This window comes from Erigeron canadensis, chromosome 4, assembly GCF_010389155.1.
Source record: "Erigeron canadensis isolate Cc75 chromosome 4, C_canadensis_v1, whole genome shotgun sequence".
NCBI classification, from domain to species: domain Eukaryota; kingdom Viridiplantae; phylum Streptophyta; class Magnoliopsida; order Asterales; family Asteraceae; genus Erigeron; species Erigeron canadensis.
The window spans coordinates 25,585,711-25,612,140 of record NC_057764.1 but is presented as its reverse complement, the minus strand read 5'-3'; the positions used below and the strand labels follow the sequence as shown (position 1 = coordinate 25,612,140).

At 31.6% G+C, this 26,430-nt stretch overlaps 2 protein-coding genes across 3 annotated transcripts; both read right to left on the bottom strand.

The window, feature by feature from the left end:
• Positions 1–6,647: 6,647 nt before the first annotated feature.
• LOC122596192 (probable glycerol-3-phosphate acyltransferase 8) lies at positions 6,648–9,184 on the bottom strand. Its single transcript, XM_043768723.1, has 2 exons — positions 8,491–9,184; positions 6,648–7,151 (listed from the first exon to the last, which is right to left on the bottom strand). Exons 1-2 carry the CDS (start codon positions 9,106–9,108, stop codon positions 6,921–6,923), a joined length of 849 nt encoding a protein of 282 aa, XP_043624658.1. The 5' UTR covers positions 9,109–9,184; the 3' UTR covers positions 6,648–6,920.
• An 841-nt stretch (positions 9,185–10,025) lies between these two features.
• On the bottom strand, positions 10,026–15,382 carry LOC122595512 (signal peptide peptidase-like 4). Of its 2 annotated transcripts, XM_043767880.1 has the most exons (14): positions 15,072–15,382; positions 13,603–13,761; positions 13,335–13,446; positions 13,115–13,234; positions 12,782–12,933; positions 12,504–12,686; positions 12,375–12,409; positions 11,934–12,096; positions 11,715–11,768; positions 11,345–11,437; positions 11,113–11,255; positions 10,636–10,706; positions 10,467–10,550; positions 10,026–10,332 (listed from the first exon to the last, which is right to left on the bottom strand). In XM_043767880.1, the coding sequence occupies exons 1-14, from the start codon at positions 15,198–15,200 to the stop codon at positions 10,223–10,225; spliced, it is 1,608 nt and encodes a 535-aa protein (XP_043623815.1). In that variant the 5' UTR covers positions 15,201–15,382; the 3' UTR covers positions 10,026–10,222. The 2 variants fall into 2 exon arrangements, with proteins under 2 accessions (XP_043623815.1, XP_043623816.1); XM_043767881.1 differs by lacking the exon at positions 15,072–15,382 and having other exon boundaries at positions 13,335–13,478; positions 13,603–13,668.
• Between the last annotated feature and the right edge of the window lie 11,048 nt (positions 15,383–26,430).

Here is a 26,430-nt window from a genome sequence, read left to right as displayed (position 1 = left end):
TACTTAGCGAGACCTCTAATAGATTATATATCCATTTTCAACTGTCTGGTCACTGTTAACCAGAATCTAAATGACCACTAATGTAACTTCATGTTTTTTAATTTATCTGGTTTAATATTTATCAAATATTGATATTATAAAAATTTAACATGTGACATCCGTCACCAAACTGGTAATTTATTATAGTATCGAATTTTAATTTCAAATTTCTTGACAAGTCAATGTGCCTACATAGTCTAACAAGCATAGAGATGATGTGATCATTCCAATATGTGACTCCTATTACTGGAATTATAATAGTTTAGGATTTAGTCACTCTACTTTCCAAATCTTAGACGGTTATAATTCAACCGTTGATATCTAGACATATAGTATGTCATATTCATTTCTAGACATGTATAAATCTCTACACACTACTTAGTAGTGTGATAAAGGCTATGATCATTTACAATAGTTATATGTGGGGAATTAATAATAATAATAATACTAAAATATAATATAAAAAAATTATCTAAGACTAATAAGATTAGCATATTATAAAAAAAATGCAACAATTTATATCAAAATATGGAGGATAACCCTCTTGACTAGTAAGTCGGCCATAAGCAAAAAGGGATGACCATCCCATCCTAATCCTAATGTATTATATGCTAATGATAATAATAAATTCACCAAACAACCTTACGAAATAGTTAAACTAGTATTTCTACCTGGGCGTTGCCGCGGGAGAAAAACATATCTCTGGTGATAAAAGTTACAAAAGCATTAAGCCGAAAAACAAAATTTACGTGACAAAAGTTAAGAAAATAAAAGTTGTGGTTCAAAGTAAAGAAAATGAAACTTTGGTAATAAAATTTAGAAATCAAAAGTTATATCGTAAAAGAAAATAAAAGACAACTTTCAGAGCAAAGTTTAAAAACAAAGTTATATGAAAAAAGTACAAAAGTTAATAAACTTTATACCTAAAAACAAAGTTTGTATGTTGAAAGTTTAAAAAGCAAGAGCTATGTGACGAAAGGTAAAAGGGGAAATGTAAAAAAAAAAAAAAAATTTGGTGGAAAGTTTAAAAAGTAAAAGTTATGTAGTAAAAAAAAGAAAATAAGGGTCGTTAAGTCCGTCACCTAACAGTCGTTAAGTCTATTACCTAACCGTCGTTAAGTCCGTTAATTATGTTGGATGCTTTAAAGGCTTGTACCTTATGCTAAAGGGGGAGTACTTTTAGCTACAGTAACTCCCCGTCACATTCCAACTTTAGTTTTTAGTATATATATATAATTACTTATGACACAAATACTAAATATAAATAGTATATAACAGGTAGAGATTGCTATTGAAATGTCGGCCGAAGGGGATCTCTAATCTTATTAAAATTCTTGACTAATGCTAATAATAATGTAAGTAGAAACGAACTCAAACACTATCTCTATAAGTATGTGATTTATATAAGCCTTATTAGTTATCTAAGTAAAAACTCTAAATCAATCACTTCTTGCTTTGCTAGGCCGTAGAACCAAAAGAAAAGACCACCACAAAACCAATTTTTCTTTACACACAATTAGCATTCATCTCAAGGATTTTTTTTTGTAAGTTAATATAATTTTCAATCTGTTTTCATAGGATCTTATCATATAAAAATTTATGGTAAAATTCTAATAGATTATATTTTATATTGTGAAGGTATCTAAGGAGTGATCATCAATCTTGGGGTAAAATTACCTATCTTTTTTTCGCATTTGTAGTCTTTATACTTATTGATCTTTTATTTTATAAGTAACCTATTTGATGGATATATATATTATGGCAAAATTTATAAGAACTAATAAAAGATTTTTTTTAGGTTAAATCAAAAGCTTGAAGTATAGATCACATTAATCTTAAATGTTTACATATTATTTGTGGTGTAGCAATTTATATAACAAAAGAAATCTAATTATTAAGACATGTAAATCATAACAGATTTATATAGGTGTTGGAAAGATTTGAAAATTTATATAAATATTTAGTTGTAGTAGTCTTTAAAAGAGTAGGTGGAATTATTTCAGAATTTAGACAGATTCAGTTTGTTAACTTTGAAAGGTCGTATCTTGGTCATGGAAGGTGGTTAAGCCACGTTTTTGGTGTCTAAAATTAAGTTCTGGAAGTGAAGTTTATGGTGGAATTGGTTTCGTGACAAAATATGAAGTTTAAGTTTGTCAAAAGAATTTTGTAAGAAAACTACGCAAATCTGAGTTTTCCGAACAGATTTGAGTTGACTTCAAATAGTCATATCTTGGTCAATTTTAAGAACTGGAAGTTTATGCTTTTCCAGGAACATTTTTAAGATGTTAAGAGTTGATAGCATAAAGAATGAACTTTTTTGAAGCTTTAAAAGTCTTTAACTTTTATAAAACTTTTTAGTGCGCAAACAGTGACTTTTCTGACAAGTCTATAGTTATTGAATTTTTAAAAATAGTTAACGTACAAAATAAATTCTGTAAAAATTCACGTGAGTATCTAACACATAAAAGTTACAGTGGTAAAAATTAAAGGTCTTGGTTAGTTTGTTTGATCCAGATTGAAAATAGATAAAGTTACCAAAAATTTCAGTGAGTATGAACTTGTAGAAACCAAAGATACATCATTAAAACAAATAAAGTATATTAAGTTATGTGACTTGTAACTTAATAATACATGAGAAATCCGGTTTTGAATATTTGGAAAGTAGCCATATGTGTATTTCATCAAATACGGGTTACAATGGACGGTTATTGACCATGTCCATAATTGTAACTTGTTCATATATATGTTGTGTAAATTCTAGTGACCTTTCTGGACTTTGCACAACTACTTGCTTGTTGATGTGAGTTTCGTGGCCCCTTTTTATTTTATTTCTTTGGGGGAAAATAATGCTCAAAACATTTTTCATTTCATTTACTAGCTGTGCTAAAACTTGTTTGTTTTATTTGGACAAATACGTGTAATTATGAAATGTGTATGTTAGTTTTGCTTGTGTTGATTTGAATGATGCTAGAGATGTCTGTTGATATCTATTGAAGACAATTTACAGCAATAGATGTATGTCGATATCTATTGAAGACAATTTATAGTAATGGATAACAATGATAACAATTAACCAACTTTATACTCCAGCTGGTAGTTTGTTGGTATACAATGTGTGATTGAGTTGTTGGTAGGCAATGCGTGATTGAATTGTTGGCAGGAGTGATGAGGTTGTGTTGTTGGAAAACTATGATGACATTGATCAGTATTTGGTATGCATACATGCTACTACATGTTTATATTTACACTATTGTCCAAACTACATATATCATGCACATCAAATTCATTTGTATTACTTTAAACCTACGAACTCACCAACATTATGTTGACATTTTCGAGCATTCATTTTCAGGTAATAACAATGCTTAAGGAGACTGAGCATAAGGACTTTAGGAAGACTAATAAAGAGATCCTTTATAGACTCCTAGTTGCATTTGAACATTGAATTCTATTTGCTATCTACTACATCATTTGCTATTTATCTGGGCATGTTGCCTAAGACTTGTTCCGCTGTGGGAATTACATTTCTTTGGATTTTATTTAGTAAAACTCTATTATAAATTCCATGTGCTATGTTATGTCTTTTCGTCATATTCTACGATTCCGCCTAAGGTGGGGGTGTGACATAACATGTCATTAATTATATATGTTCCCTGCGTATTACGCGGGTAATTATCTAATTAAATCCCTATTTTGTATTTATTTCTTCAATTTTATATAATCCATCTCGAATTCACAATCGCTCTTCAGAAAAAAGTAACTTTCTGTATGGGGGAATCCTTTATTCTCAATCAAGATGCTTTTCTCTTTTTGCCAACGCAAATTGTGAATGTCACTTCACTTACAATAGTTTATTTTAGCATTTTATTTTTGCCTAATTATCATTACCAATTTACCATTACCATTACCTTTACCATATATATACTATAAACTAGTGCCCAGACCCGTCTATTGGACGGATAGTCACAAGATATATAAATTTTATAATAATTGTGAAACAAAAAGTGTATGATCAATATCACAACTTAATGAATACGAAAGCCAAAGAAGAAACAAACGAAAATTAACTTCATATAAATATTGATTCCAGTTTACCCCCCCCCCCCCCCCCCCCCCCCCCCCCCCTTTAGTTAAATAAAAAGAGAAACAAAAAGTGTATGACCAATATCACAACTTAATTAATACGAAAGATAAAGAAGAAAAATATGAAAATTAAATCCATATAAATGTTGATTCCAGTTTACCTTTTTTTTTTTGAGTAAATTACACTTTTTGTCCCTAAAGTTGGCACGTTTTTCACTTTTGATCCCTAAACTTTAAAAATTACAATTTTGACCTTAAAGTTGGCCAATTTTTTCAATAATCGTCCCTTTTCCTTACTACGTTAAAAAATGGCCGTTAACGTAGACACGTGCTAGACACGTGAGGGCACTAATGTCATTTCACCTTACACCGAGGGACGAAAAGTGAAAAAATAGCTACTTGAGGGACGGAAAGTGAAAAAATAGCTATTTGAGGGACGAAAAGTGAAAAAATAGCTACTTGAGGGACGAAAAATGAAAATCATACAAATAAATTTATTCTTCCATTCTTTCTTTTCCGGTCATCTTCTCCGATCATTTTTACCAATGGAATTTTCCGACTAAACATTTATTTTCCGATGATACCTATTAAAAACTCGACTTTTAATCCAAATCTAAACCACAAACAAAATCATTTACTCAAATTCATGACATTCAAAACACAACTAATCAAACAAATTATAGTACAAACATGTCAGTCATCTTTTTTTTTCTTTTCTAAGTTTTGATTTTAATTGAAAGGGAGACGGTAGATGGTGGTGATTCTAGGTGGCGGCGATTGGTTGGTGGTGATTCTAGTCTGCGGCGGTTGGTGGTGAATGTAGACGGTGGTGGTTGGAGGTGACTGTAAACGGCGGTGTTTGGTGGTGATTGTAAGTGGCGGTGGCTGGTGTTGATTGTAGTGGCAGTGGCTGGTGTTAATTATAGGCGGGGGTGGTCGAAGGTGGTTGTGGGTGGCAGTGGCTCATGGTGGTTATAGACGGCGGTGGTTGGTGTTGGTTACAGACGGCGGTGGCTGGTAGCGACGACTGTTGTTGGTGGTTATTAGGTGGTGGTGATTGGAGAGGCTTGGGGGTAAAGAAGAAATAAATGTCTAGTCGGAAAATTCCATTAGAAAAGATGATCGGAAAGGAAAAAAAAATGGAAGAATAAATTTATTTGTATAACTTTCATTTTTTGTCCCTCAAGTAGCTATTTTTTCACTTTTCTTCTCTCAGGTAGCTATTTTTTCACTTTTCGCCCTTGGTGTAAGGTGAAATGACATTAGTGCCCTCACGTGCGTACGTTAACGGCCATTTTTTAACGCTGTAAGACCAAAGGACGATTATTGAAAAAGTTGGCCAACTTTAGGGTCAAAATTGTAATTTTTAAAGTTTAGGGATCAAAAGTGAAAAACATGTCAATTTTAAGGACGAAAAGTGTAATTTAATCTTTTTTTTTTTTCCTAACTTTAGTTAAATAAAAAGAGAAACAAAAAGTGTAGAGTATATAATTTGAAAAATACATAACAATTCATCAACAAAGAGCATCTCGAACGTTTTCATTTTCTTCGAGTTGTTCACAACACGGAGTCGTAGATGATGATTAACATGTGTTGGCTTATAAGATATTTTTTTTTATTAAAGGTCGGCAATTTTTTATTAAATAAATATTAAAAAATTAAAGAATTAATAAGAAGGGAGTATTAGGCTAAAGGAGGATGATTAGGGGTGTCAAGTGTACCCCCAACCCTCTCTTTAGTTATATTATCATCAACGAAGACTATCTTGAACGTTTTGATTTTCTTCGAGTTGTTCACAACACGGAGTCGTAGATGATGGTTAACATCTGTTGGCTTATAGGAATTTTTTTTATTAAAGGTCGGTCATTTTTTATTAAACAAATATTAAAAAAAGAGAGAATTAATAAGGAAGAAATATTAGACTAAAGGAGGGGGATTAGGGGTGCCAAGTGTATCCCCAACCCCCTCTTTTAATTATATCTATAATCCCTTATATAGCAAAGAGATTAAGACATTAAGCATTTTTTTTATTATTCCCAAAATACCCTTAAGAGAAGGGATATCAATGGACTTGCTAATGACAACTTTGGTAAAGGGGGTTCAAACCTCGGTGAAAGGTCTGATACCTGATGATAACGAAATCGTAAATTGCAAGTTGTGTATAATCTGGATGGATGACAACAGTGAGTGAGGCAATATTCATATCCTTAAGACATACTGTATTTGGTTAATTCAGATATATCACTAGTAAAGATGGTAGTAATATAAAGATTGAATTCTGACATATTACATCTAAGATAAATGGTGTGATATCAGAACCATAATTCTGATTTTCATTGTTTCAAGATGTTTCCACCTTTCGAGCGATCTTGATTATTTGATGATATACTAGTCTTTTTACGTCATATATATAGCCTGCAAGATATAAGTCTTAGATGTCTACGTAGTCTCGAATGTGTAAAGTCCAATCTTGCCACACTCGCAAAATTGGAATTCAAGTGGAGTCGAACCGAGGTACAAATGTGTAGCCCTCAAACTTTTTTGATGTTAAAATAGGACTTAAGCGAGTCTATGATCATTCAATCAAAGAGATACTACATATATTCAATAAAGTGAGCTAAAAGATACTATCAGAGGTGGCAATAGGTATTTTTTTGCAAATGGTGAACCCAAAAACTTTTATACCCACGTGTAGTATACCACTCGTATATCGAACATTTTGAATGTAATCAGATATGCACTTTCTATTTTCACTGTATAATAAAGATTTCTACAATCAAGTCTTCCTCCTCTGCTTGCTACAACCACGACCACATTCGACTATTGCTGCATTTGACAATTCCCTTAAGTAATGAAAAATTGAAGTAACCGCGGGCAGGAGCTATGATGAATTTGAATAGCAGTTTAGTGCAGGTGTTTCTAGAGCTCGGGTGTTGCGCTAAGTAGCCATCGTGGAAAATCAGTTGTGTTTTTAGACCGTCCGGAGATACTACTCTTGCATTTTGGTCTCTTGGTACCATGTAACCCTCCTAGAAACAGGTCAATGCGACTTGAAGGTTATGTAAATAGAGTAGGTATCAAGTGATACTTTTAGAGTTTTAGTATCATCAATGAAACATGCTAATATTTCATTTTGCAATTCCTTTAGAAAAACACAAGCTCTTAAAGGCCAATTGGCTCAAACAGTTTGAGTCAAACTCAAAGAAACAGCTTAACACTTTCAGCACAAAATTTTGCATATTTAATCAGTTTGAGGAGATATCGGCAAGTACAACCACAATAACTTTATCAAGCAGATAAAAGAAAGATAAACAGGAATCCATTCGAAGTGTTTCATCTTAATAAACCACCTAGAAACCTCTAATCATTTCTCATTTAGTCCTCAAAATATGTTCATTGTGGTCAAAATCCAATCAAGTCAAGGGCTATCTACGAATAACCACAATACCATCACTAAGTGGTCTAGTGACGAGGAGTCGTGTTTTCTCACAAGAGGTCACGACTCAAAAGTTTAAAACCTATATTAAGTAAATATATTAAGGCTGGCCGGAGACTGGAACAGGCCAAGGGCTAAAAAACCCGATTGGGCCGCTACATCTCAGTTAAAAATAATTTACCATCCTGGAAAAGCTGGAGGACTTTGTACCATCCATTCCGGTGTGGTTGGATTCTGTTTGAACAGGGAAAACCTCCTTCGTTCTTCCGTCTCTTCACGTGAAACAGCTTGGGTTTTTTATTTGGAAATATATACAAAAATATGAAAGAAAGACAAGAAAAGTTTGCTTGCCCATTATATATTGTTACTATCATGGACTTTATGTATATCATTGTATGATGAAATCTTTACAAAATGCTCAAAGCAGCAAATCTTTGTACACAAGACTATAAAAGCAAGCCTTTAGCTTTAATTTACACAGCCCTGCCCAACCGATATTCTCATGATCATTTTCTAGACTACTTCGCATATTGCTCATTGGTTCGGGTATTGGATATATATATATATACAATTCCGAAATCTAAAATGTGTGCAGGCTCAACAGTAATATGAGACTAGGCATTAGTTTTAGGCCCCCAAAAGTCTAACTTTCAACAGCCTCAATATTATGTATATTAGACTTAATGTTTGGATTTTGGAAAAAGTATCATTATATAATTTTCATTACGAACATCTGCATCTTTTTTATAACTAGTAGTTGAATAATAAAAGTCGAGCTACTTTTTTATTTTTTTTACTTAGGTTACATGGTAATGAATTAGGCCCCGAAATTGATTTCGTTTGAGGCTTCAAAAAACCTTTGAGAATGTGTGATCCAAATTTAAGTCAGGTTAACAACAAAATGTAAAGATAAATTGAAAACGAAAACTGACCTTGCAAATGGACATAAAATCATGATCAGTTTTCCGATCACCAATTCCAATATCCGGTAAATCATCACCAAATTCCTCAACAACCGCAAACTTCTTAACTTGACCGATCATAAAACCAGGTCCTGCAACAAAACCAGTAGCTCTATTAGTCCGAAAATCGATTTCAAGTTCAGTCCCCAAAACCTTATCTCCACCCAAACACTCTTTCACAAAAGTCTCCACCATCACAACAGGATTTGCAGTCACAATTACTTTCTTCTCACAACTATCAAAAATTTGAAAGCTGTCTCGCCTCACATCTGCCGCGTAAAAACGCGGCAGAACAGAGCGCGAGGCATCTTCGATGTCGTCAACTTTGATGCCGGAGAACGTTAAAAATATTAACGTTCTGCCTGCAAGGTCTTCAGAAATGAAAGCTGAGATTATGGCGATGATTGGAATAGATAAGAGAACGAGTAGGCCTCGAAAAAGGCTGCCGGCTTCGATTGCGAGAAGGATGTAGTATGGGAATGAGAGTGTGGCTTTTAGTAAGGTTCCGTCAAGGTCCGCGGCGATAGAACGGTGGTTTATGGTGGATAGATTGCATTGTGATATTGGAGGGAAGTTTTTGGGCAACATTTTTTTTCTATCACTAAAAAAATAAGTAACTGTTGTTGTGTATATAAAGAGAGGGAGATAAGGTTCATGCTTCAAGTGTGAGTTTTTGTGACATATAAAAAGTCATAAAATATGTAAGAAACTTACAAGTTTGTTGGAACTAAAAGATTCTATAGTTTTAGTGTGCGTCATTTTGTATACACATATTTGGCTGCTGCTCCGTAAATAAATAGTCCGGTTATCATAGGGGACGGGTTACTGACCAAAAGATTTGCGTACAATATATAATTTTAGATCAAGTTGTTAACATCTTTGACTATGGAGGTTAACTGGTTAAAGATTCGATTTTTATCTTTTTCAACACCGGAGGGTTTTTTTTAACCATAAGTTAAACAGAAAATAACATCCCAATCTAATGTAAGAATAAGGTAGTTTACATATCATTCTAGAATTCATAACTTGTGTTTGTAGGTGATAATCATTAGACGTTGACTTATTGAATCAATAGTAACATGACACTTGCATAGTGTCTCTATGGCGAATAACTATTCAATGGTATTGGGTCTATTGGCGATTTTTTTAAGAACTTTTAGGAGTTATCTCCACCATGGAGAGTTGAAAGACCAGCCACCTCTTCTTTTTAACTCCAATTGGCCATTGTAATTGTAAAATGCATGCCACATCTTTAAGCAGTAAGATTTACAATGGCTGGTGCGGATCCCCCACTAACTTGTACATAAGATGAGAGTATGAAACCATTGGGCTTGTGATCTCTTGATTTCATATTAAACTTGGGAAGCACAATGTCACAACTCACAGCACATGAGTAAAAGCTTTGTTTGAACGTCCACGCCCTCAAATGAAATTTCTAATCATTAGACATGATAGGGAAGTCTTAAAGGAGTTACAGTATCAGTATTCACTATAGTAAACACGGGTTAAATCAGACAGCTGTGGAAACACATTGAGCTGGCGTATGAATATAAGAAAAGAGGAACTAATCACAATAATAAGCAGACCAAAGTCTTCTAAACTAAGTATACTGTTTCTCAATCTATCTTTGTTCAAGATATCGCATATTCTCTAAAAAGGACCAACTTATTTGCATACTATAGACATCATCCTTTACAGTACTTTATTGTTCCGAAGGTTGAAGCTGGACGTGTGGGCAAAGCCGGTCTGGTTCTCCTCTCGACCACAGATGTCTCAAATCACCTCGTTTCTTCCCCAACACCAATAATGTGCCTGTAAACTCGAACAATTTAAAGCATCATGACAAAGTTTCTCTTTCAGAGTTGCAAGTTTGAGTCGATTATTTGAATCGTCGTAGTTGATAATTGATTTTTGTGATGCGAAGAAATTTTGAGTTAAAATATTACCAACTGTGAAAGGAACAATGTACAGCAAAGCAGGTTGACCATGTCCATCCATCAGGTTCAGAGCTACATATGTAATTAGCAGACCTGCATAGAAAGCACCGCTATCAAAACAGCAGAACCAAGAAACGAAACAAAAGAGCATGCACATAAATTTTACAGATCACAGTACCTAACCCATAAGCAATCATTGCCCATAAGAAGTATCCGGCCCGAAGTCTTTTGTTTGACAACCAATCATACCTAAAAGCAAAAACAGTGATGTTATAACTATTAACCCATCTTAAAAATAGCAAATTTATCCTTTAACTTCAAATTAAAATTTGCACTATTGATCTCTTCGTGCAAGGGTAATTTAAGTATTCGATACATATTCAAGTACTCAGACTTTATCAAGTCAAAGCAGTTTCATCTGCTGGAGAAAGCCATGATTCTGTAACAAAATTGTAGTCACTAAAGGCAATATCAGCCAAAATGACCTAGAAATGTGTTGATTCGCACACCAATGGGTCAAATCACTTAGCTTAACAACAAACCCGAAGCAAATTTATTGTTTGACTCTACCTTTTTAATGAATTGAGGTCCAACAAAAGGAACCAATTAACATTAAATGAATTGAAGTCCAACAAAAAGAACTAATTATTCAAACCTTAGAGAGAATGCTACTAATAACCCTGGTAATATAATGTCACCAAATCCAATGATGCTATAGCCACCCCAAGGATCAAACATTCGTGGGATTTTCAGTAGCATCGGGATGCCATCCTCTCCACTCTTATCACCACGAGCTACCTATATTCAGAAGAACAAACAAATCATGATGTGGTGATAGTGGAAACAGATTGAGTTTGTAATGATGGGCAGCAGCCATAGAACCTCACCATTATCATCACACTTTCATGGAACCACCATTTGGAAACAAACACCCAGAAAATGTCATACAAGAATGCACAGCTGAGGAGAACCGTTCCCACCTAATTTGATCACGAAACAACGATAATTAAAGTGCATCAGGCAAAATCTCATCTCATTTTTTACCCAAAAAAAAATCTCATCTCATTTCAAGGTACATTCTTATATTAGGGACCAAACCAACCTATGGGTATCCTGGGCATTTTGAAGAAAAAACTATGTTTAAACTAATACCAAAAGAAACATAGTTATAGTATGTAAATGGTAGGACCATTCGGCATTTTACCACAGGAACCACATCGAAGAAACACACAGCTGACGATATATTTGGATATGTACCTTAAGGTTGGGCACTCGAATTATCTGGATTACTGTGATTATCAGCGCAATACCCTGATTTAACAGCAGAAAAAACAGATTTAATGAAGTAATTCCGTCCAACTTATATAGAAGCCTAATACTATTTCTTTCAGACAAAATAATGTAATACGCGAATCAGATAGCTATTTTTAAAACCTTCTGTATCATCTATGTTTCAAGATAAAATAATGATCTTACAAGTATATCTTGACCTATCCATGCAAAGGATATTCGGCGATAAACTGCCCATACAACAGCAAATGCAATGCAGAATGGAGAAACAGCCAGAGTAAGATAGGAAACAGCTCCAAAGAATGGAACCTTGAAGAAAGTCTCCGCGGCATGTTCAAAGCATCTGAAACTGCAACATTTGATAGTTAGCTCATACTAGAGACTTATACAAACATTCTGACAAGAAGCAATTACTGGTTTCGAAACTTCATGTAACTGACGCAGAAAGAACTATAGTGATCAAAAAACATTATCTGGAGATAATATTTCCAATGGTAGTATTACAGAAGCAAGCATCAATATCATACCATACTGCCATTATGATCCATGTAAATTTGATAGTTTTGTATCTCAAGAAAGTTAAAATCCTAAATACACGAGTCATAAAAAAAAAAGAAGCTTCCATACCATGACAACAAAGCTACCAAACAAGTTTGCAGACCCTGAAATATAAAGAGAGTCAAAGCTGATTGTTCAACAGCAGGGTAATCAAAGCAATCACATGTTAAACACTTTGTTGTGTGAGAGGAAACGCACCTCGGCACCACCAATGGCAAAGAGAACAACAAGAACCTCAATAAACCAGTATGACATCAACTTGTACAGCATGACCAAGAAACAGGATGCGATCACAACAAAAAGAACTGCAGAAGTTGTGTTAATGTCCACCACGCCACTTGATCGAGAAGATTCTGTATTCAAGTATTCATCAGAAGCATCCTGGACAGAACATTACTATTAAGCCTCGGTAGAGCTATTGTCAGCATTTGTTCTGAAAAAAGGATAAACCTTTCAAATCATAAGCTTAGGATAACCTTTAATATTTTGTCCTGTTCAATAGCTGCTTCACGAGCACTCCAGGCAGACCAGTAGGATGCACATAATATGGTGCCAACGGCCATAAGCCACAAGAACACCTCTGCAACGTCAACCAGTGGGCGTTTTGGAGAGTATAGCTGCACATAAACTGAGAAAAAAACGTGCATCTTGAATAATAATGGAAAAGAATTCAACAATCAGGTTATACTAGACACACTCAATCACCCTCTAGCAAAAGTCCTGTGCAACCTTACCAACAATACACGCAAAATATCAGGCAAAAAACAAGGGCCTGCCAATTTATAAGCATGCAAAATTATTACACGTACCATCTAATTTGTTTTGGAGATCCTCTATCAAGCTCGCACCAGCATCTTGTGGAAGCATCACAGCAGGGATGTGAATATACACACTAGACTCATCTGCTTCGCACACCATCTTGAAGAGTTCTGTAGAAGGATATCACGTTAGCTTCTACATGCAAAGATCTACATATAAACCTTGAACATACAGCGAAAAAAGAGGGAAAGGGCATGTATAAAGCGGTACCTGTTTGGTTGTTAATAATAAGGATTGCTGAAGCGCCTGCAGCTTCAGCAACACGTGCCTTGGCCGTAAAACTGCAGTTACCTCGGTGCACCAGGATAACTTCACCGGTAAGCTACAGACAACAAGACCTCCGAATGCTGAGTTCTGATATAAGTAGAAAACTAAAAAAGCTTTTAATAACCATCTTCACACCTAACACTCGCATGTATCGGAGCATAGATAGACAAAGACGGAGACAGACACGCGCAGATTAAGAAGAATAGTGAACCTTATTCTTAGGCGTACTACAACAATCGGGAGGGTCTGCAAGGGCAACTCTGCTTTTATTAGCATCCTTTTCCTTTGATTCCAATGTAGGACCAAATCGGGCACCAACACCTACAAACTCTTCTTCTTCATTATCACCAATCCAAGTAGGAACTTTTACCTGTTAGGCAACAATCAACAAAGAACAAAAGGCAAAATATAAAAAGAGACTTTATAATACAAACCGATTCTAGTCCAGATTAAAAAAAAAGGGGGGGGGGGGGGGGGGGGGGGGAAGAAAAACAGCTAATCAAGTTAATTGTGTTATATACTTCTGTTTTTCAGAAAAAAAAAAAAAAACTGTATTAGAAAAAGATATGGGTTTTAAGATTGATTTGCATAAATAACGGAGAAGCAATTCACCCCAGAATTCATATATAGCATATGTGGACAGTCAGAAACACTGTATATTCTTTGTAACATTTCAAGGCAAGGGATAGCTCACGAAGTGAACTTTGCTTCAAGATCCACAATCACTACGTTTACAGAATGTGCTTTCTAACTATGTATCGTACAACTAGATCAAGGAATGGAGCTATCTTGTGTTAAGTTCAATTACTTCGATACCTACAACAAACTGTCCCACGCTGCATGAATTCACACGGTGTTAAGCCACGTTGTGGCACCTAATAATGCATACATAGTGCCTACTGGACTGCACACAAAGCATTCAACATGGATGCTTGACCGGACTACATTGTCTAATTTCTAGTAATTATGTTAAGACCAGAAAAACTGAAGAATATTCTTTAGTCTTGACCACTTGGATCTTCTTTGAAGTGGAGACCGCACATATTCCCTATGCACTCTCTATACCGACATTTCACTTAAGGCCTCCAAATGCACTTAAGCCTCGAGATATACAACGTCATAAAATGTAAACCTCTGAACCGTCAATCATACAGAAAAAACGAGTAATCAGACACCTTCCAAGTTCCAGCTAATAGAGAATTCGGTTCATAATTCACATATAGAAAAACACCTAAAGATATACATACAGAATCTATATCTATTTTCTCGAAATATTCTTACATAACACTTCACCTAAAATCAACCTAACCTCTACTTTCTACCATGAAAAGCTACTTACTAGTTAATATACTAATTTGCATTTAAATTATAATAATAATAATTAAAAAAATCATTATTCAACTAAACTCCAACACATCAAAAAAAATCACATCAAAAAGGAAATAATATGAATATATGATTGATTCCTTAAATCACAAATCCTATCTAGCAAACTGACAAAAAAAAAAGAAAATCAAATTCCAAAATCAAGTTGCATAAATTAATAGTAATAGCAATAATAATACTAACAATATAATAAAATAAAATAAAAGACACATAAGCAAAACATAAAATAAAATAATAATATAAACAAATACTAGTAAAATATATATAAATAGTGATAAAAATTGAAGTAAATACCAGAACAAAATTATTATCACAGCCAGGTCGTTTAGGAGCAATATCATCTTGATGAACAATATCTCCGGCGAAAACAGTGCAAATTAAGGAGAGTACAACTGCCGCTACCACACCTCTGTTTCTTTCCATATTATATAGATACAGATAATAGTATTTGGTAAGTAATAAAAAGTCAAAATTAGGGTTTTCTCTTACTTATTCATTTTGTTTATGTGATTTGTGGTTAGAAGATGGTGGTGGTGGTGGAGACGAACATGGCACTAAAATGTGAAATATATGTCTATATAGATATAGATAGATACAGAGAGATGTGTGTGTATGTATAGATGTATACGTATAGAAAATGTGTGTGTGTGTGACTGTGTGTGTATTTGGGATTTTTTACTTAGTTGTGTTTGCTTCGGGTGGGTGGACTTTGTTTAGTGGGGAGCTACTTTTTTTGGGAGTACTTCTTTGTCCACGCGTGGTAACGATCCGCGTGACAATCACACGCTTTTTGTTTGTATTTGTGTTATGGGAATCATAGGAATTAGGAAAAGAAAATTATTAATCTCTTAAAATCATATAGTCTTAAATTTTTTTAAAATCATATACATATGATAGGTGGATTTCAAATAATTTATTTTCTAATCTTAGTTCCATAATTTAAGAGAATTTTTATATTTGTAAATCAGGAAAATTCATTTTCCATTAGAAAAGCTAGTTAAGAAGGTAACTAAAAGTTATTTTGCAATTTAAACTTTATTTAACCTCAACGTAATATACACATACACATGCAATATATCCTCTAAGGTTGTTCTAGAGCATTAGCTTAATGGTTGTAAGGACATCTTACTATTCAAGAGGTCTTGTGTTCAAGCCTTGAGGTGGACATAGAAAAGTCTTATATAAGGGCATGACTTGGGTATACTCATGTTCAAAGCTAGGGGGCAGAGTTTATCCCTATTAATCATCGTGTTTACGAACGGATTAGTATGGGGTTTTCCCTCATCGGGTATTTGAAATAGACATTTCTATTTCGAGAGAGCTCCCTAGCACGAACCCGGTTAAGATAATGTATGTTGGACCTCCCACTGTCGAATCACAACACGAAGTTTCAAACAAAATTCATCTTTCAAGAAAAAAAATCCTCTAAGGTTATTTTCATTAAAACTATTTCTAACTTTACTAGTAACAAATCTCGACAATTGGATTAAATCAACTAGCATGGTATATGCACATTACAGCGGATACCATTAACAAAGTGCAAATGAGAGAGAGGGGGGTTACGTGTGTATGAATGACTGCAAATGAAAAACAGAGAGTTTTATTTTGTGAGAATGATATTTTAGACAAATCCACATGGGTGTTTTCTATTAAAATAATTAATACAAATAGTTATTATTAGTTTACTTAACTCATAGTCACATGGAACGCGGTACGATACGGTAAACGGAACAAAAACGGATACGCGGTTCGTAGGCTTCCAAAATCCGGTACAAGAGGGGGTAGGTTCATTCGGAACGCCAATTCGGTACACGAAACGACGTACCCTTTTCGGTATGTAAACTTGGTACAACATATATAAATAACTAACATATATAATAAAGACTTTCATACTAAAATCCATAGCAACCCATATAAATAACCAAAAGCCATTGTTAAAAATTGTTAATTAACGGAATGCTTTAATAAGGATTTGTGAAGGAATTATATTTTATGCAGCAGAGTTACGTGAATATATATATAGATAACTTTTACAAACCTAACTATAAAAGACTCCAGAGTCCCGCCTATATGAAAATTGTATTTTATGGCCCAATATAAGCCGACTCCCTTATCAAACCAACAAATATCTTTTCCCACTTTGAATAAAAAAAAGAGTACAGCACTACAGTCGCTACTTTTCTACTTCTGTCACTTTCTAGTTTCTCCCCCACCAGAAAAAAATCAAAAACGATTTCTCTTTGCCGGAACGTCGATTTCTATTAAACGGTACGGCGAACCGAAGCTAAAAGGAACGCAAATTTCAGCCTTGATACGTCAAATCAGGTACGCTTATATTACCATTTCGGATCACATTTCGCCTTCGTCCGGGACGATTTCGTACCGCGTTTTGGTACAAGGTGTACCGAACGAGAAACCCTGCATCGTACCTGTTTCATGTGACTATGACTTAACTTATAAAAGGGAATGTAAATTGTTTTAAACAAAGTAACATTATTTTATACAAAAGTAAAAAATATTTACTCTTACACATCATATAATAGCTATAGCTAGCAATTAATAAGTGTTCATAACTTTGTCATACATTTTCAAGTCAAGGATTGATCTAAATAAAACCCCGACTAATATTGTGATCCCAAATAAATCTTATGCTTCCAATGATAGATCGAATTGTTATTGTTGAACACGATCAAAAGATCTTAATATCTTACCAGCAAAATTTTACATATTAGTTACTTCTCCAATAACCTAATGGTTAATCCTGCAACAAACTTGTTGTTAATTAAACCAGGAATTGATCTTGGAAAGTACCTCAAATAACACCATCTACCATCAAACTAACTTCAAAATCCAAGAATCATAAACACGAAAGACCGGATTTGAATTACAATATATATATATAAAGTGGATATAAAGTTATCTGACACTTATGTTTAGGTGTGGAACCTCTCACATATTAAATTTTAATGGATTTTGTTAATGAATAAATAATTAGGCTTCCATGCTTTTATAGACTCAAAATATTAGTATTTGAATATTCCACGCCCAAACTTGAATGTCAGGGTCAGATTTGTAGAGAAATATGGGTATGCGCGCACAATGCACTTGCACACTCTCCAAAGAAAATACTAGTCTTAATTTTTCGGTGTTTGAGAAAAAGATAGTGTAAATTAGAGAGAATACACCGTAGACACGTATTAAAGTAGATATTGCATACTATAATACGAACTACTAGATTCGCCACTCGCTAGAACTCATAATGTCTTATATTTCCATCTTATAATATATATATATATATAATAAAACAAATATTAAAATAAAATAAATAAAATAATAGGATCTCTTAACTGAAAATCAACGTGCATAATGAAAATCATCATGCATCAATTGTATCATGAATCTTCGTGCATCAATTTAACCATGATTTAATGGTCAAGATCTTGTTCTATTTGTTTTACTTTAATACCTGTTTTACAAAATTTAACCCCTATATATATATAATATATATATATATAGGGACGGGAATATAAGGCCGTTAGGTACCTAAGCTTAGGTGTGAAACACTCACATATTATTTTTTTAATCCATAATATTCATGGGGGCCATGTGATTTATTTAAAACTCAACAAATATTATTAATTAGCGTGTGAAGGGTTCCACATCTAAGCTTATGTATCGGACAGTCTTATATTCACTTTTTCAATATATATGTGTGTGTGTGTGTGTATGGAAATGTTCATGTGAGAACCATTTGATTTGAAAGAATCATAAGAACTTCTATATTATAACTTGATGTTTGTAGGTGAATGATATATGTTAACATATTTGTTCACATATGAATTATCAAATTATACATATAATTACCTTTGTTTATATATGAATAGTTTTCACATGAATCTTACCATTTGCTTTATATAACTAAGAGATGATAGTTTTTTGCTTAGTTGACAATTAAGAGAGAATTTCATGTAAGATTTTTCATTAGATGTAATTTTCATTACTAATTTCTTAATTTTAAGTATTCCTAATCATTATTAATTAATAATAAATAAAAATAAAAACTAAACATTGAAACAATGTACGATGACAAGTCGGCTCCAATGGTGGATATATATGTATATGTATAAATATCAATAATAGTGGGCAGTAGACAAAAAATTGTGTTAATCATCCATAACTAGGCCAAGGCCCAATATCAATACATAATTTCATCATAAAGTTATGTTAATTAATATTATTATTATTGATAATTACTTAATGAATAAGGCGTATCTGTCATATTTTTGATCGAATTTTTTTTAACAGCGTATAAGTTAGTTAGTGGTTATATATTTAGCGACCAACTATCTTATTTATCTAATAAAGGATATGTTAGAGCTTACGTGGCTAACTTATATTTTGACAAATTATTATACTATATTTTTTTTCATGTGTCAACTTTTTATGTTTTTTTCTCATTTGATTTTCCTATTAATTATTTTTCAACTCATCACATCTTAATCCTAATCAATAAAAAACTTAACAATAAGTAAATACTAATCAATATAATTGTCATGCCATATTTTACTTAACTATATATCACTTTCTCTTCAATTTTTGTTTTATTTATGTATTTATATTATATTTTTATTTATATATTTTTATTGTTATATATGTTTTTCTTAATTTTTAAATATTTATTTTTATTATTATTGTTATTATTTTTTTATTATTATTTTTCTATATAGTTAAGAGAGAATATGTTTTTTCCTAGGTCACATTTTTAGATTTTTGTCGCATTATATTTTTAATGAGTTGTCATTTTTTCTATTGAATTGTTATACTTATTTTGCCATGCATGATTTTAATCATAATTATAATCGTAATCATCAATCTTAATCTTAAATATTAGTATTTATTTTTCTATTTTCTATATATATACAAAGATGTTTATATACATTATAATATGTTATTTTTATTAATTCAATGATAATTAAAAAAAAATTCAGATGAGATTGTTTATTATTTTATGTTTATTTTTCCAAAAAATATTTATTATATTATATTTCATAAATATATATCAAAAAAAGATTTTTATGATTTATAAATATATATGTTTCATTAGTCATAACGTATATTATATATTTATAAACTATAATGTTATTATTTAAATCAGTCGTAATCAATCGTAAATTATGAATAATAATGTAACTATCGGTTATTGTATACAGTGGCGGAGGTATATTGGGGGTGAGGTTGGCCAAGGCCCACCCCCAATAAGCAACGAACCATATATATACTATTTTATGTGTAGTTTTGTGTGGTAAGAAGTTTTGGCCCACCATATATTTCTTTTAACCCAATTTGATAAGGTTAATTGTAAAATACAAATTACAATTGGGAGTAATCTTTTTATATAACTAAGAGATGATAGATTTTTGCTTAGTTGATATTTATGGGAGAATGTCATGTAAAATTTTTTATGATTTGTCATTATTTCATTAATTTTCTAATTTTAAGTTGTCATGCCATTTAATATTTATATATTATCTCTAATAATAATCAATCCTAATCATAATTAATTAATAAAAAAAGTTTCTGCTCACATTCCGTTAGAATTTATTAAAATATGAAAGTTGTGCAAATCTTGAGTTTAGGTCTTTAGGATGCTCATATAATTTTAGAAATTATTAAAATTTTAATTTAATATATAATAAGTTATGCAAATCTTTAATAACATAGACATCTTTATATATAATAAAGTAGGATTGTTTTTTAAAATATTTTTAGAAAAACAATTATGATATGTCATGTCTACAAATTTCTTCAAAATATTTTTATTATATTTATGATATCATATTTAATTAATAATCTTTTTAAAGATAAATAACCTATTAAATATTTTCAAAATGTTTTGTTTTATTTATGATGTCTACAAATTTATTCTTTTATTAGAAATATAGTAAATTCTTTTTAATATAATATTTTGAAATGTCTTTTTTTGTTTTATTAATGGAATAGGTACTACGGAGTAATATATATAAATTATTGTTTTAATCAATTTAATATCTCCAAGCCGAGTTATAATACATCAATAACAAAAATTATATACACTTTTTAAGATTTTTTTTGCTTTTAAAATTTTAGTTAAAATGCCCGGGTTGAACCCGAGTTGATTAGCTAGTGTTATATTAATAGACTTTGTATCACTATTTTTGTTATTTGTATTTGTCATCCATAAATACAAAGATTTTATTATTATTATTATTATTATTATTATTATTATTATTATAATAGTCTTTTAAAAGATTTCTTTCTTCGCTGAATTGGGTATATTGTTATTACTATTATATATATAGAGATCATTATAGATTATTTTTATTATTTGTTTACAGTTGTTTTATATTCATATTCAAATTACTCTTATCTTTTAATTTTCTTTATTTTTTAGGGTTATTTACTGAAATGGTACCTGGACTATCCATCATATTACTGATTTCATACCTATAACTTTAAAATTACTCTCATCATACCCCAACTTATCAACTCTCCACACCGACGATACCTGACCTGACGGGCGTCAGTTTGGCCGTTAAGTTGGGGTATGACTACGGTAAATTTTAAAGTTTTAGGTATAAAACCAGTAATATAGTGGATAGTCCAGGTGTCATTTATGTAATTAACTATTATTATTATTATTATTATTATTATTATTATTATTATTATTATTACTATAATTTCTTGTAAATCCTATTAATTTATAATGGAAGTGATGTTTTCACTATTATTATTGTTGTTGTTGTTGTTGTTGTTGTTGTTGTTGTTGTTGTTGTTGTTATTATTATTATTGTTATTATTATTATAGCTATTGTTGTTGTTGTTTTAATTACACAAAGTATTATTTAGGAATAAATAATTTTAAAAAGTGCATTGATACTTTTTGTAAATATTTACTTTTATTTTATAAAAGAATACTTTATTTTTATAAAAAATATTGTAAATATTTAGTTTTTTTTATTAAAAACTATTAATCAATCACATTATAGATCCATGATGATTTTATTTATTTCATATTTATTTATTTAAAAAAAATAAGTAAATTGGAAGCAGTACATTAATTTTATAGAAATCATTAATCAATGAACGTGAAGTCTTGAATGGATACCACCACATGGAGTTGATTAAATCTGTTTTGAGCTGATTCAATCCTTACATAGTAGTTGTACAGTAACTAATGCAATACAAGAAATTATGATATTCTTTCTGGTTCACCCTTTTAAAAAAGAAAATTGAAAAATATCTTTTTATAAAAATAAAAACTTTGTACTAAAAATGATCTTTTATAAAAGAAAATATTATTTTATTAAAAAATAAATTTTATAAATAATAGTTTTTGAAATATCAATAGTTTTTAATAAAAAATTAAATATTTACAATAATTTTTTTATAAAAATAAAATATTCTTTTATAAAATAAATATAAATATTTACAAAAAAAAATATCAATATACTTTGTGTAATTAAAAAACAACAACAACAACAACCATAATAATAATAATAATAATAATAATAATAATTACATAAGTGATATCTGGACTATCCACCATATTACTGGTTTCATACCTAAAACTTTAAAATTTACGGTAGTCATACCCCAACTTAACGGCCAAACTGACGCCCGTCAAGTCAGGTATCGTCCGAGTGAAAAATTGATGAGTTGAGGTATGATGAGAGTAATTTTAAAGTTATAGGTATGAAACCAGTAATATTGTGGATAGTCCAAGTACTGATGTGCGAAATCTAGCTTTAAATTTATAACACGATTTACCGATTAATTCTGATTACTACACACTCACAGGCAGTGTACCTGATCGTATGCAGTATAGTGAATAACTGGTAAGCCGAGATCGTTCGCAAGGACTTAAACAAGCATTTGTAAAGACGTTCAATGATTCAAGTAAAATGGGGGGTTTTCGTGGCCGAATTGCCACGATGCAAATAGTCAGTTGGAAATTAGTAATCCCACAGGATTAATCGAAAAAGAGTTTATAGTTTATAACAAAAATTTAAAAGTCACCCATCTTGATTTCGCTCAACAGAATGTTAGGATTGCACATTTGATGAAGTTCAAATTCAATTTAGTGATTTAATGACCGAGACTCAAATTAATCGTTAACTCCGTACCCGTTAAGTTAACTACTTATTCGACTCTCTTATATAAACTAGGTTCGTTATTAAGACCGGTACCCCACGACGCCTTTTTATAATTTCCCTAGTTAAACAATTGTTTTGATCATTTCAGATAACAATTTTGCCTAATCGATTGTACCCAACCGTCAATCCGTCAATTCTTATCAAATATTCACTGCCCCCTACCGTACCCGTCATAGAACCAATTGCTTCTAGCAAAACAATCAAAATAACTTGTACCCAAATCCTAGTCGTCACTAAGAAACAAGCACAAATTATCCGCAATCAATAATTGAATAACAAAGAATTAATAGATTAAGTTCACGACAAAATGTTAAATCAAATCACTTGAATTAATAAATATTGTGCAATCCCCACATAATGTCTCACTCCATCAAGATGAATGAAAAGGTGATTAGCCACTCATATTGAAATACAAATAACAAAACAAAATGAAGGAATTCATCGTTACCTAGTACAAAGGATTGAACGGAAATAACGAGGATAATCCAATTGTAATATCAATCTTCAAAAATGAGAAATCTGATCAAAAGTCTCCTAAAAATGTACTTGAAACGGCTGGAAAACATAACATAGGGTTTTGGGGTGAAAAACAAGCTATTTATATGTTTCCCAAAATAGTTGTGCAGGTGTCGACATAAGCTGCTGCGCAGCTTATAAGCTGCTGCGCAGCTCCCCTCTGACCGCGGTTGACCGTTTGACTTTCATTGACTTCGCTGGAAATTCACTAGGCAAGCTGCTGCGCAGCTTACTAAGCTGCTGCGCAGCTTGAGTCCACTGTTCTACAACTGCTGCGCAGCTTTTAAGCTGCTGCGCAGCTTGAGCTTTCTGTTTTGTAGCTGCTGCGCAGCTTTTAAGCTGCTGCGCAGCTCTCCTAGCTCCAGATTTGACTTTCGTTGACTTTTACCAAACTTCATCCAAACGACCCGGAAATCATCCGTAACCACTTATTTCACCCCAAGAATGTCGTTTTCTTCCAAAATACGCTCAAGTATCTGCTACTAACCTGAAACACTAACAGATACCATAAACGCAACAAATGTATATAAAACGACTCATTAAACATGCTAACTTAACTATATAAACCGTAGGAAATGGGTATAAAATACGACATATCAAGTACCATTTCAGTAAATAACCCTATTTTTTATGACATCGATCACCATGATTAAGGTTATAACCCTAGGAAACATAATGTTGTATTGAAAAAGCGTTCTCTTATTTAATATTTATATAATTAATATGTATCTATAGTTAAACAAAATTATATTTAATGTGGATAATTTAGGGCTAATGTGACTTAAGTATTTAAGTGTCAAATACGTTTTTAGTTTATGTGTCATTTTTTCCTTTTTTTTGTATTTTGGGATATAATTATATATATAAAAAAGATTATACTTAGTCAAATCTACTATTTTGGGATACAATGAAAAAAACTTTCAAAATTCAAACTTAGTCATGTACTTATTTAATTTACATAGAGTAATAATTATATATTGATTATATCGTATTATTTGGGATTGAATTAATAATGATATAGTGAACTTTATTTCTTTCAATCTTCTGAATTTTATAAGATTTTAATTTTACTTTTTAGTCATTAAAAAAATCCAATATTTTATTTAATTTCAATAAATTTTTAATTTTGGAAAGTGCATTAATTATTTTTAAAAGATTTTAATAAGAACTATTCACCATGCGTTTGCATAGATTTAATCTAGTAAATTATAATCTATTTGTCGTGAAGTAATTTAGACATAGATATATATTGTGTCTACTAAAATAGATGGATTATGATCTATGGATATTTATGAGATTAATCACTAATTATATCATAATTATGTAACACTGAACTATCCTACAAAATGCTAATATTTTCCATTACTTTGTGGTTTGTAGAGTACCACACGGAGGGTTAACACTCTTAGTTTAGACGCAATTTTAGATGACTTTAATGATTAGAGAGCACATACTATGTAACTGAAATGAACTGCTTTATTTCAAAGGTCACACATTTTGATATAATAAGTATTTTTGGTACTTGTTTGTGTTTAATAAAAATTTGGCATACCCTTATCCGAAATCCTGGCTCCGCCACTGATTGTATATATTTTTTATTTATGTTTTTAGTACCGCACAACATGTATGTTTAATTTAGTATGTGTATATATATATATATAGAGAGAGAGAGGTTGGGTATTGTAAAACAAGTATTAAAATGAAACAAATAAAATAAGATCTTGACCTTTAGATCATGGTTAAATTGATGCACAAAGATTCATGAAACAATTGATGCACGATGATTTTCATGATGTACAATGATTTTTAGTGAACAAAAACATATTGTTTTATTTGTTTTATTTTAATACTTGTTTTATTTTACTTAAAACCTATATATATATATATTAATTAGATGTGGTATTTCACACATCAACCTTTGATTTTGGGGTCAATATATTATTGGTCATGAATGGGCTAAAGTTATGATGCGTCTCAACACATACGTGAATAATTTCTTTATGCAAGTGTCTGATATATGAATAGGATGGTGCATGTCAATGTCGTTATATGTACGTGTCAGTGTGTAGTTTGGGTAGGGTGCATCGGACGTGCAATATGGTTAAATACTTAAGGCAATTAGGCATTTGACATAATGGTATTTTATCTTATTAACTAGATTTAGATTTAGTCCACTGTTAACACACGAACTTCATAAAGTAAAATTATGTTGTGATTTTATTATACTAGTGCGTCAAAATGTAACTAACTATGTCCAAAAAATTATAGTGTGCATGAACTAAGTCTGACATTTATCTTAAGCACAAACTTAGTAAAAAAATGTTTAGATCATGCAAAAAGCATGGTCGCCCAATCAAAAACTTGCATGTACGTGGCAGCTGATATAGGGTGTCACGTAGCTAATATGAGTTGCCACGTATGCATTTTGCATGATATAATCATTTTTTACAAGTTCGTACATAAAATAAAGGTCGGACTTAGTTCGTGCACACTATAACTTTTTGGGCATAGTTTATTACATTTCGGCGCACTAAACCCTACTTAACAAATAGTATTGTCTTCAATAAAAGTTATTAATCATACATATTTAATATTAATGGTTCGCATATACTAATAATATATTGTACTAATTCTAAGAGATTATTATAAATATCTCAATGATATATTAACATTTAGGTAAAATAAAATAAATATTAAAGTAAAATAAATAAAACAATAAGTTTCTTTCCACTGAAAATCATCGTGCATCATGAAAATTATTGTGCATCAATTGCTTTGTGAATCTTTGTGATCTAAGGGTCAAGAACTTTAATACTTGTTTTACAATTACAATACCTAACCCCTTGTTATGTATCATCATTATTATGTATAGAATATAAAATTCAACAACATAAACAAATTTAAGGTCTGGACTTTGTTGATATATCTTTAACACAATCAAACTT